The sequence below is a fragment of the Gymnoscopelus braueri genome (assembly GCF_963280865.1).
Source record: "Gymnoscopelus braueri genome assembly, chromosome: 20".
Taxonomy (NCBI): domain Eukaryota; kingdom Metazoa; phylum Chordata; class Actinopteri; order Myctophiformes; family Myctophidae; genus Gymnoscopelus; species Gymnoscopelus braueri.
In genome coordinates, this window is record NC_137622.1 from 18,169,083 (window position 1) to 18,182,829 (window position 13,747).

At 42.6% G+C, this 13,747-nt stretch overlaps 1 protein-coding gene across 1 annotated transcript in view; it reads left to right on the plus strand.

The window, feature by feature from the left end:
• Nucleotides 1-13,747, plus strand: part of mgat4b (alpha-1,3-mannosyl-glycoprotein 4-beta-N-acetylglucosaminyltransferase B) — a 146,647-nt gene that overhangs the window by 121,439 nt on the left and 11,461 nt on the right. Inside the window, 2 exon segments of the mRNA XM_080416885.1 lie at nt 10,735-10,865; nt 11,852-11,959. Coding sequence (XP_080273011.1) covers nt 10,735-10,865; nt 11,852-11,959 — 239 coding nt within the window.

Sequence of the window (13,747 nt, forward strand, 5' to 3'; positions counted from 1 at the left end):
TCTCTCTCATTATTGGAGGGGATTTTGTTTGTTTAAATCCATACAGTGAAAAGCGTGTCCAACAGGCTTTTGACAGATGCTGCTTCCTCTGCTGTCCATTGCTGGGTTTAATTAAGCATGTCCCGCCCGCTCGCCTGTCAGTTTAATGCCAACATCCACCACTGGCCCTGTGCGCTGAGGGAAGCAAGGCATGGACAACTGGTCCCTCTCTGCATTACATTACACTCTTCCCTCATTTTATTGCCTCCCGTCAGTCTTTCAATGGAGGAAAGATTTGTTTCTTCCCCATCTATCATGTACGTTACGTTACAGTCACATTCACATAGCGTCGCTGTCGGGCAGAAACCTCCTACAGTATCTCCATATTTCTACTTTTTATGTTTTTTTTGCCCTACTTGGTCATACTACCGCATCACACAAAAGTGACAAAAATGGCCGATGTACAAGCTCATAGCACGCCACATTGCGACGCGTTGTGAGCTTAGGTAGATAGGCTGATATTGCTACTTTTGAAATTTCTTCAAATTAAAGTAAGTGGTTAGGTCTGTCTGTGGGTTTTTATAAATATTGAACCAATGAAAAGTACTAACAAGACCGTGTGACTAATAACATTGATTGGATCCATTGTAATTTGTAACACAGGTTATTTTTTTCCTTTTGCTGAAGAGTAACAATTTTGGACATACAAGGTTTCTGCCGACAGCAACGATAGGTAGTTAACTAGTCTCTCTCTCTGTGTCTGTCTGTCTGTGTGTCTCTCTCTCTCTCTCTCTCTCTCTCTCTGTCTCTCTACCCCCCCCCCCCCCCCTTCTGTTTCTCTCACCACCTCTCATCCATCCACGTCTCTCTCTCTCATGTTTAATTGGAGTGTTTGGTAGTAGTTGTAGGCTCAGCCCAGGGACATGGAGCCCTGCTTACTGTGCTGTATAAATGAGCGATCCACTTCAGCACACAGCTAGAGGTGCAGATAAGGTGATGGACCAGTAACTCTGATCTGCCATAGGCCAGAACCTCCAGCCTCCAGTGTGATAGAGGAGGAGGAGGTGGTGGTGGGGTGTCATTCTTGGCGTCTGATGTCCTTGTCCAACGTGACCAACATGGCTCCAATGAAGAGGTGGAAAGTCTTAAGTAACCTAGACATTTGATTAGAAACAGGGATAGGAAAGTTTAGGGAATTGCCAAGGTACCGGGAATTATGGAAAAATAAATGTTGTACAGTCCTAACACGCTTGAATGCATGTTTTTTTGTAGCTGTGGACTCGCTCTCATTTGAAGTGCTGCATTTGTTGTTCAGAATAATGTTGTGTTATATACAGTCATATGCCCTGTTCATATTGTCAATATCACCCTCTGTATACATAATACCGAACAAGAATATTAACCCAAATTGTCAAATAAATCAATTGTCAGTCAATCATCAAGTCAAATCATCGAGGTCGTTGTCGAGGAAAGTCGGGAGTTTTGAATTGGAATGTGAGCAGTTTGCTGTGAAAGAGCAGATTGATTGTGTACTGTTTTGCTAAACCAGGGGTCCCCAGCAAAATTAGTTAATAAAGGGTCACAATCATTTTAACCACTTTATCCATTTATACTTTGGCTATTCAAAAACAGCAGATATACAAGCTTGTAGATCTGCTATTTTTGAAAATCTCAAAAAGTTGTGCAAATCTTTAAATCTTTTTTTTTATAGGCAAACATTTTGAACTCAAAGCTTTGCTTCTGGGGGTCCCTGACACAACATATTTTCAGGTGGGGGTCCGTGGCCAAATAGGGGTCCTTGGCATGAAAAAGTTTGGAAAAACACTGTGCTAAAGGACTCACTGCTAACTCATATGTTTGCATTTGCAGGGTACTTTTGTGTACAGAATGGTCTCTAACCGTTAGGTCACTCTGGCATGGTCCATAATTTGTATTACATAAACGTTGCTATCGGGTAGAAACATTCTAAACTTTTTGGGTTTCTTCATAAATTAATGCCCTACGTGATCATACTACAGCGCCGCACAAAAGTATCAAAAGTAGCAGATCTGCAAGCTCGAAACACAGCGGGATGCGACGTGTTTTGAGATTGTAGATCTGCTACTTTTGCAAAAACAAATATTTGGATCCTGAGAAGTAACAGTTTTGAACATCCACCCGACAGAGATGATATGCTGTTCAGAGCTTAGACCCATAAAGAGGGATTTGAGTGTGATATACAGTAAAGGGACTTTTCAGGTACTCTATAGGTGGAATTGCAGTTCATTTTATAATTACACTTCAAGGTCATGTAGAGCAGTGGTTCTCAAACCTTTTCATGTCAAGGACCCCCAAATTGACACTTATTAGCCCACGGACCCCCATTTGAAAAGATATTCCATGGACCCCCCATAAAGAGAAGATTTGTATGGCTCTAGCTGTGATTTTCAACCATTTTAATTCAAAGGACTCCCAGTTTGTCATGCATTAGGCTACAGACCCCCATTTAATGGCAGTTCTATATCTCGGACCCCAATTTATATTGTAAAATCAATGGACCTAACGGTCCATTTTGTTGTACACTCAGAAGCTTGACCCAAATTGACCCATAAGGGTCAATTTGGTTCCTAACTATCTACATTCAGAGCATGTTTATTTTAATGATCAATTAATCGATCGTGTTCCGATCGTGTTCCAGCTTGGACCCAACGAAAGCTCATCTTTCAGGGTTTAAAAAAAAAGCATTAATAAAACATTTACATTAATTTGTTTTAATATTAATGGTTGGGAATCGCTGTGCTCGGGAAAACGCCATTGGGTCACAAACATCGTTAGTGGTCATCCTCCTGGAGCGTGCATGCGCTTAGTGAGTTTCATTGCAATCCACCTAATTAAAGGGATAGTTCAGCCCCAAAATGATGAATTTCTATCGATTACTCACCCCATGGAGCCTTGAATTCAAATCTCCATGAATTCAATGCTTCATGAGATGTGTAATTGATAGAAAATAAATATTTTTTTTGGGTGAACTGTCCTTTTGAGATATCTTGTGTGCAAGGGGAAATGTTGGCCAAATAATGACGCTAGAGGAAAGGCCACAGAGTCACCACAATCAGTAGGGGTCATCATCTGGGGTAGTAGGGGTCATCATCTGGGGTTCTGGAAGGTGCACATAATATTCCATGGCAATTCAGCCAGTAGTTTTCAAGATGTTGTTTTGGACCAAAGTCGTGAACGGACCGACATAGCCATCCTGACAGCTCCGCTAGCAAAATATTAGAAACATTTGTATTCATGTTTGGTATGTTTTCAGATAACATTAATCAGTTTGCGTTTTTCCTATGCTGCATCATTCACCCACCGTATTTTTGGATCCCAGTTGAAATTTTAAAGGCTATTGCTGTGCTGTAGATGTCCCTACTGTGACGTGGCCAACAGCACAGATTACAATGCAGCAAAAACAATACTATAATGCCTAATTCATACAACGGTGTTGTGTCCAAAAATAGCTGATCTACAAGCTCACAACAATTAATAAGTCATGCAAAGTATACAGTAAATCGGGCTTTGCGTCAGGCCTGCGTCACCGCTGCCGTTATTGTTATAGTAATTATGCCAGGGACCTCACAGCACAATTACATAAACGCAATTATCCAACTGACCGATAATAATCATTGACACACCGTAATAATATTTCCCTGCTCTCAGGATTAACGTTGCTGAGCTAAATACATAATTCCCAGGAGGCGAATCTAGGCTCTGAATGCAGTAATCGAATGAGTCTGCTCCCTCAAGCCTCTTTCAGGTGCTCCAGAGCAGCTTATAGGAGCTACAAACTCCTTTCATCCTCATTAGCATTCTGGGACTAGCTGTCACAAGCAGGGCCAGCGGCGGCGGGCACAATCAGCAGGCATATGTCTGTATGCATCTATCTGTATGTACGTCACTGCGTACAAGCGTCAGCTGCAAAGCAGGTGGAGGGGAGGACAACAGGAGTGGGTTCAGGAGGTGTGACACATCCACAGGAAATGCAGGAAAGGGAACCATTATCAGATCGAGAGAACGAGAACAGAAAGGTAATTCCTTTTTAGATAAGTACGTTATGCCAAAATGATTAGATGTGCTCATTTGTCAGTGTTTGTCACAGGGATTCAGTTTCAATTCAGTGGCCTTTCCTCACCACACTACCGGTGGTCAGTGTGATGTTGATGCACCCTGCCTCGAGCTAGGCCTCTTCGTGAGAGGAGAAACCCCTCCACAATCCTCTGGTGAAGACATTCCAGAATTCACCATGTGTGCATGCATGATGATGATGCAGTGAGCGGTTGTAAATCACGCGTTCCTGATCTGCTGCTCCTTGAGAACACGCTTCCGAGTTGGTTTCTTTTCAAACCATGTGAGAAGATTATATTCTATCACTGGTAAACGTGTAACATTTGAATGTGCCAAATTGGAGAAATCTCACTGCAAAATAGCACCTACTGTACACAACTCAACACACAATTCTCTGAACTGTGCCTGGAATCCTGGAGCTACAGCAGAGGCTGAGGTCACAGATGGCACTAGCTGAGACAAAGACCATTCTGTCAGACGCCATAGATCCGGCTTTTAGTGGTGCTCTCTGATCATATCTGCGCTATTTGTGTATGGACTTTGAGCAGAAGAATTAAGCATTCCATCAAAATGTAATTAGCTGGCAGCGTTCTCAGCTTGCAGCGACCCTTATTTCTTTGAAAGAAATGACATATTTTAGTGGGGAGTTATTGATTATGTCAACTGCGGTGGCAAACGATCAATTATGTCATTATCTGACTTTTAGTCACAGTGGCTGTTCTCATCACAGATATGGTAATACAAAAAATTGAAAAAAATGATTGCAAGAGCAGCAATATTTCTACTCTTATTGATCTGTTTCATAGCTAATATATTGCTTGCCTAGGGCTTCCCCGCTGTGCAGTAGAGAGGATCGGTAAATCCACTTTTATTCATTTAAAAACAGATTTCATGATTTATTATTAAATCATTTCTTAAACTTAAATCAGCAGTTTATTGTATTTAGTTATTTATTTTTGAAATTCCGCACACACATGTGTATGGTGTGTGCGTGCATTCGCTGACATGTGCATGTGTAGTACATGTTTATATGTATTCTGTTTCATTATTAATCTATACATTTGCAGATTTCATCCCAATCCCTCTTTCAACATTTTGTTCCAGTGATGTGAGTCACTGGTTCTCAACGTACGGTGTGGGGTTCCAGGAGGGTCCCCGGCTAAATGATTGATAGTTAGGCTGAGAACCCCTGTCTTAATGCAACTGGGGTTCCTTGAAATGAAAAAGACTTCAATCAAGATCTTTGTACACCGGTAGCGTGACGAATAAATGGTCCGAAAATGCATTGGCGAATATTTCGCATCATACTATTAATCATATAGTTTTAGTTGATGCCTCCTTCATACAGGATGATTGCATCACTTAGTCGCTGCGTAATATTGTGTAGGTGTACTCAGGACACAAACAAACACTTTGAAAAAAATATATATTTTCAGGTGAATTAATCTCACAAAAAAAACGTTCCTGATGTGTCGACCTTCACTGCTGTAAGTCAAGCTAGGCCACTGTATCTGACATATGGTGTGTCCTGACTGGCTCAGTGACCATAGAGGCACAAGGCCTGTTCTGTGCTCACAATGACATGGCTTTGAATCCAACTTGCTGTATCAGTTTTATAATCATCTCCTGTCTCCCAACTCTCCTTGCTCTCCCCCCACTGCGTAGTTCTTAAGCCATAAAAATCTGAAAATGTGCTGAAACAGGTTCATTGTGGAGGGAATGGATGTGAAGTGGCCCTGCACAAAAAGATAACTCCGGTACTATGTGCTGTGGATTAAATATACAATAGATATACAGTACATGACATACTGAGTGGCTCTTGGGCCTTGTCCAGAATACAGTGTTAAGTATTACATTTAAACCATGCAGCCTCATAGAAGCACAGATGCTATTGTTTATTTGAAAATGGCAGCATACCACGTAGTAGTGGTTGACTTTGCCTTGTAATTTAATGTGGTATTATTTAAAGTACTGTTGGTACAGTAGCTCTTGGGGAGCTCTGGAGATAACTCTGTAGAAAAGGTTGTCATTGGATATGAGTTATTGCTTTTTATAGAAGGCTAGTACTGTATGTGGCCGTATGTGTAGTCGTTCTTATCGAGAGTGACTTAGTGCAAAGCGTTGGTGGTCGAGTGAATGGAGTGCTAAAACATGTACAGTATGTGCTACAAAGTAACTAGGACAGCTAGACTGTGGACATAAAAACGAGCATGTCGGAATAACATATTTAGCATCTGTGGACAGCATACATCTATCTAAATAACATACAGTGCAACTGTAAAATAGAGCTAGGGGGTTAGGTGGAGACTGCGGTGGAAGATGAGTGAGTCTGCAGTCCAGTTGAGGAGTGAGTTCATTCCACAACTTGGGAGCCAGAACGGAGAAGAGTCTAGGACACTTGGAGCATTGGCCAGGTTGTAGGGTTAGGGGTTTGCCTAACACATGGTAACTCTACTGTGCGTAAGTTGTCATTTCTATAGCAGATACATATAGTATCATTTGTCATTTGATGTATTTTAATCACCTCAGTGACCTTGTGGTTAGAGTGTCCGCCTTGAGGTTGGGGGCTCAATTCCCAGCCCATTCATACCAAAGACTACTACAATAATGGTCACTGCTTGGCACTTTGCATCAAGGGTTAGATTTGGGGTAAGGCCCTGCAACATACTAGCATCACGTCCACCTATGGGCCACATGGCTCAGAAACCATTTGTTCCCAAGGCTAATTACTTCTTACTTACTTATTTGATAGTGTCTCCACATTCCACAGCCGCTTGCACATGACTCTGTGAGACTCTGCAGGTAATTGCATATATATGTACTGTATGCAGTATAGCAGAGGTTGTCATTTTGGTGTTACTTAAACGCAGTTCACGGTTAACTTGTCCATTCAGCAGTCCAGTCGCTGCGCTCTGGCATCTAGCCTGTATAACACTCCGTCATGCAGTGGGAGTATTTTAGTGGCAGGCTGACTGTGCTTAGTCAACTCTGTGTGGACTTCACCACGGTGATGTATACAGCACTCTGCCTCCCCTCTAGAGGCTTAATACTGCTGTTCTACTGAGTCAGCGACTACTTGGCATTACACAGGCAAATGGGACAAGCACACACACATACGCATTTGTACTTCCAATGATTTTATCCTCAAGGATAGAAGTGCAGGAACACATTCACACACACACTGATGTGCACACTTGAGCACATTATCGGGTAGTTGCAGGTTGGCCATCAGTCAGAACCAATGAGGATTTGCACCTCAGTCATTATTAGTCTCTCTCTAATTCCTAGAATAGCTGTGTGTGTGTGTGTGTGTGTGTGTGTGTGTGTGTGTGTGTCTGTGTGTGTGTGTCTGTGTCTGTGTGTGTGTGTGTGTGTGTGTGTGTGTGTGTGTGCGCACGTGTGCACGCGCGTGTGTAACCTTTTATGCGTTTTGTGTGTGTGTCAAGTCGGAGAATGCAGGAGCGTTAGTGCGTGCAGGTATGCAGCCCAACATAAAGTGAAGTAGAGGTGAATACTAATGAAAGCTTGTCTCCACAGCAGGTCAAACTAGGCCTGTGCTACTGTCTGTCTGTCTATCACTCTCTCTCTCTCTCTCTCCCTCTCCTTTCTCTCTGTCTGTCTGTCTGTCTGTCAGTCTATCACTCTCTCTCTCTCTCTCTCTCTCTCTCTCTCTCTCTCTCTCTCTCTCTCTCTCTCTCTCTCTCTCTCTCTCTCTCTCTCTCTCTCTCTCTCTGGCTCCCTCTCCTATCCCTACTTTCTCTGTCTGTCTGTCTGTCTGTCTGTCTGTCTGTCTGTCTGTCTGTGTCACTCACTGCAGTAGCAACTTCTACAGGTTGGTCAGGCCGATTGTTCAGCGGAGTGCTGAACTGAGAGAAATATCTGCACTCCTCACTGTCAGTTGAAAAGAGGCGACTGGCGACTTCACATGTACTGGAAAAGAGTCAAAGACACATGGTTGTCTACACCCTCCCTAACAAACCAACCAGTAGGCATCAACAATGACAAGGGACTACAGTACTTGACCTTGAGTACAAGGGGGAAGTTGGAATTGGCATAACATTAACTACTAAATTGGGAGAAAAGGGAGAAATATATAAAAAGTGAACTGTAAGCATCCGTGTTTGTATTTGCCTGACATCCAGCCTTCTATGCTGGTGAACCTCTTGCCCCCACCCTCGTCAATGACCTTCCTCTCTTATCACAGTCATGCTCAGTGTGTGGCGTCCTGCTGTGAGGTCGGACAGTAGATGGTCAGTATCATATCAGTGAGGATGACACAGCCCTGAGATCAGTACACTCTCTCAGCTCACTCACTCACAGGACACAGACTTGTGTGATGACAGTTAAGTGATGTACTACACAGTCACACAAACACACACACACATACACGCATGCATGCATGCATAAATACCGTGCATCCATAAGTAAACTCATCCACAGATGCACAGATGCACATGCATAAACATGCATATAGCAGCGTAAACTCACCCGTATACATAATTCAAGCTCAGATCTGTGCTCTTACACACACACACACACACACACACACACACACACACACACACACACACACACACACACACGCACACACACAAATGAGAATGAACACAAACTCCTTGGAGGGACATCTACACATGCGCGCACACATTGAAATGGGCAATCTTGCATTTCTCTCTCTTACACACACACACACACACACACACACACACACACACAGTTATTCACCTTTTCATTTCCTGTACATGATGTGTAATAAGTGTCAGACAGAATATCTGTCAGTCTGGTCCTTTCTGTCTGTGATTCAGCCATACTTAGCTCTCATCTCATTTCATCAGCCCAATTTGCGTCCTCTCCTCTCCTCAAAGCCACCAGCACCACAGTACATTTGTGGGTCCAAGAGAGGAGAGCAAAGGCACAATCTCTGTGTTGTTTTGTCCTTTTTAAATCCCTTTATTTTCCTGCTCTTCTGCATTCAGTTTAATTTGACACGCTACTCTTTTCAGCTGGGCTTGAAAAGACAAGAGAAAGGAAAAGAGAGACAGGGGGAGGGTCAAGGGAGTTGTGTGCCCGGGGGGGGGGGGGGGGGGGGGGGGGGATACAGGCAGTAAGTATTGGAGAGAGACTGGGAGAACAGGAGGTTGGAGACTTCAGCCGGGAAAAAGCCTTTCCCTTTCTGAAAGTACGCAGTGAAATCCTGATTCCTGAGTGTTAGATTTCTCCACGTTCAGAGTTAGATCACTCTGGATGAGAGATTGAGAGAGAGAGAGAGAGCGAGATTGAGAGAGGCATACAGATGCATGCAGTGAGTAGCAGGCAAACTGTGGCGGCAATGTGTATCAGCAAGCATGAGCCTTAGAGATGAGAGATGTTCATTTTATACTTTGTCTGTATTATCAATTGTGCGTGAGATTGTTTGTGTGCTGTTTGTGTGTCTGTGTTAGTGTATGTATGTGGAAAAAGGTGTGTGTGGGGGGGAGAAAGTGTGTGCGTTTGTCTTTCTTTGCATGTGTGTGTGTCTTTGTTAGTAGGCTCTGTGTGTCTGTGACTGTGTGTGTGCGTGTGCGCGCGCACACTGCATTCTTTCTAGTTTTGTGTGAATTTATTTTCCCATGGCACAGTTCTACGCAGTAAAATAAATGTACTTCCTGTCCAAATTACAGTGAATATTAATTTTAGTAGTGCAGCTACAATTCTATTACCCCATAGCACATAACTGCGGTTTTTGTATTTTTGTCTGACCCTGAAAAAGTCCCCCAAACCCCCAGTGACAATTTTGAAGAATAGCTACTAACATATTAATCGGTTTGAATCTGGCTCTTTGTATTAATTTTGATTGTATTTTTGGTGCTTAAGGGCTTTCGTACGATACAATTTTTCTCCCTTTTAATTCGGGATACGTGCTAAGTTTAGCTTTAGTTCAAGGTCATTCTGTCTTTGCTTGGCCCAGTTCCAAACTCAGCCCTGAATGTCGCCCCCTGCAGGCCAAGGCGTTAAAAACATTTAGATAATAAGGCAGAGGAGGACTACCTATGATCAGGTTTCCCTTTTCATTGTGTCCTGTCTATAGAGAAGTCCTGCTCAATACTTGAAGTTAATAGATAGAAATAGAATAGAGAGGAAGTCTACAATAAGCATGAGTGGATATTATCTTGGCCTTGCCATTATGAGCAGAGCTCTTCACAGAGTATCTCATCACAATGTGTCCTTTGTGAAGACACTTCCATTTCCATTCTGAAGATATGGTATCCAATTTACTCTAGCTAACCAAAAAGACCACTGAAATGAGAGAAGGAATTTAAAAAACACGGCCCCCTCACGTATTAGAAGGACAATATCAGTCACCAGAAGCAAGGATGTGTGTTTTCAATGAATCTAACATGGTTAAAATGGAGTTTGACGTTACAATGGTTTTACATAGGAAGGGGGCGTGTCTGATAAAATGAATATCAAATGTCTAAATACTGAATCAAGCGACTTAAAAACTGTCTGGGGTGCACACAAAAGCCAGAGTAGACGTTAAAATAACCCAATAACCAAATATCCCTTTAAATTAAGGCTTAGGCTTACAGAATTGAATTGAACTGGACAAGACAGAGTCATAGTAAATAAACAACAAGAAAAACGATGAGCTACATTTGACAAAAACTTATTTTGGTCCCACAGGGAAGATGTTCAAATCCTTGGACCTGTCCCTCATTGTGGAATTTATGCTTATGTTCTACAAAGACAAGCCCATTGATTGGCTGCTGGACCACATCATGTGGGTCAAGGTGTGCAATCCGGAGAAGGATGCGGTGAGTAGCCATTCATCCTTTTTAAGTTCTTAACCACTTAACCCACAACGTATATAGGCCTACTGTGTCATTTTAGATTTTTAGCTATAACCATTATTTTATACTTGGGCTATTCAAAAATAGCAGATCTACAAGCTCATAGCGTGGCACTCTCGAGCTTGTAGATCTGCTTTTTTTTTATTTTATCGTGATAATTTGTGCAAATCTTTGAATATGGCGAACTTTTTCTAACTAAAATCTTTGTGTCTGGGGATTCCACAAATGTCTTCTAAATACTTATTTTGATATAATATCAGTGGTTTTCAAACTTTTTTCATTTCAAGGACCCCCAAAATGATATTTGTCCACGGACCCCCCCCCCCCCACACACACACAGAGTGCCGCGCTATGAGCTTGTGTATCTGCTATTTTTGAATAGCCAAATAAATCTAAAGTGACACGGATCCGTTCCCGGATTGAATGGGTTAAACCCAAGCATCCGTATTGTGGGGAAAGCTTTCGCAGGAAAATAGCCGATCGACAAGCTTTACAACGTGCGGCGCGTTGTAAAGCTTGTCGATCGGCTATTTTCAGTAGGGCGAAAACAGAAAATACACAAGTATAGAGCCCTGAGGTACTCCGCTCAACAACGTATGGGGTTTAAGTTTAACCGTTAGCTAAATGTTTATGTTTGGGTGTGGTGGATGAGGTCCAGTGTTGTCCGTGTCTTGACCCCCATGTCATTAGGAATCACTCCCGCTGTCTCTGCAGTTTCTGCTGTTATTGTCGTCTCCTCTCTACATTTGCTGACATTTACCCGACTTACTTTCTCTCTCCATCCTCTGTTCTGTCTCTATGTCTCTCTGTCTCTCTGTCAGTCTGTCTGTCTGCCTGTCTCCCTCTGACACTATTTTCTCTCCCATCTCTTCCTTGGTGACTATTCCTCTGTGTATTAATATTCGTGTCGCCCACTCTCTCCGTCATTGTCTGTCTCTGTCTCTTAACAGAAGCACTGCGACAGGCAGAAGGCCAACCTGAGGATCCGTTTCAAGCCGTCTCTGTTCCAGCATGTGGGCACCCACTCTTCTCTGGCCGGAAAGATCCAGAAACTCAAGGTAACGGGCCAAGAAAAAGAAACTGTGTGTGCGCGCGCGCGCGCACGCACACACGCACGCACGCACACACGCACGCACGCACGCACGCAGGCACACACACACACACACACACACACACACACACACACACACACACACACACACACACACACACACACACACACACACACACACACACACACACACACACACACACACACACACACACACACACACACACTGCTCCAGTGACCAATAGAACATGAGTGTAGTTGTACTGGGCATCTTTCAGGATTGCGTGCAGCATGCAACTGTATGAATATGAACTGCAGTGCTAAAAAATGAAAAACAAAAAAGCATTTGTAGTCAGCAGAAGCCGTCTCTGAATAAATAAAAGCACTGCAGTTGCCGGGCCACCTACCTCGCTACCTCCAGTCTTAAGCCATGCTGTGATCCGATGGTTCCAAATGGTGTGCCGAGGAGGCACACTGGTGAGACAAGTGCAGGTGTACCTGGGATTTTGTGACGACCACACATTATTATTGCAATATATACAACATCAGCAAAACGCTATGTATGTTTTAATTTAATTTATACTTTGTGCTCACTCATTTCCCAAAATAATGGCAAATTCTATACCCCAAAAATATATTTTAACCACTTTCAATCTGGCATCCCTATTTTGGGCATGTCATTGTAGGCAAACAGCATGTGTCGCAATGTGACACTTGAGTAGTCACATTGCAGATAGAATTGAAAGTGTGAAATAGAGCTTAAGTGGTTAAACTTTTTATTTGGCATTAGTAAATACAAATAAATGTTTACAAAGTATTAAGAGTGATAACACTGCCTTGGGCACAAAACGTGCCCTTGGGCGCAAAAAGTGTGAAAACCACTGCTTTGATGTAGTGGTGCAGCATCACACATGGCCATGGTGGCACACATTCCCATCGAGGAGCCTCTGAACTGAAAAGGCATTGCTTAATGCCTTTGATTGCTGTGTTAAGAGCAATGGATATTAGCCCGGCTGACTGGTGCTGCAATCTAGCCCAATCAATTCAGCATCGATCCCACCGTCCTGGCCCAGTACTTTCTCAATGTAGAGCTTCCAGCCATAGACACTCGCTTCGTGGAGCGCTTATTTTGGTGTGGGCTAAATTCAGCTTCAACACCTCCCCCACACACACTCTCCCAAACACTGAAACCAAGGTTTAATGAGGGATAAAATGGAAAATAAGCCACGAATTAGATATAGAATATACCGTGGGAGTGAAATTAAAAGAACCGCAGTGACCATTAGAGAGGGTTGTTAAATGGACCTAAATTGGATTGAAAAAAGTCAGAACTCAGTTTTGTTTTGCCATCTTATTTATAGATTTGCAAAGCAAGAGTGTTTCTGTTAGATGATAGATTAATTTAATCTGAAATCTGTACATCTTTGTCCTTGTCTTTACCTTTGTGATCTTAACAGAAGCATATTGTGGCCACCAATGAATCACATCTGTAAAATAAGAATAATTTGTGTAATTACTGTACGTTTACACTGTAAAGGATGAGCCTTTGATTTAATCTTCTGAACTAGGTGCTACAGAGAACAATTTGTAATTGCTGTGTAGTTTTCTTTTGAATGTATTGTGTGGTTTACTATGATTATGCTTACACTGTTCTAAATTAATTTTCCATTGATTTTGAAACTATATACATAAATGATGTGCAGCTGATGACGCCCACCCAGAGACTACAGATGTAAATTAGTTAATAGCTTTCTCTGGTACAATACATTTATTGTGCAATGTGCATTGTCTCTGT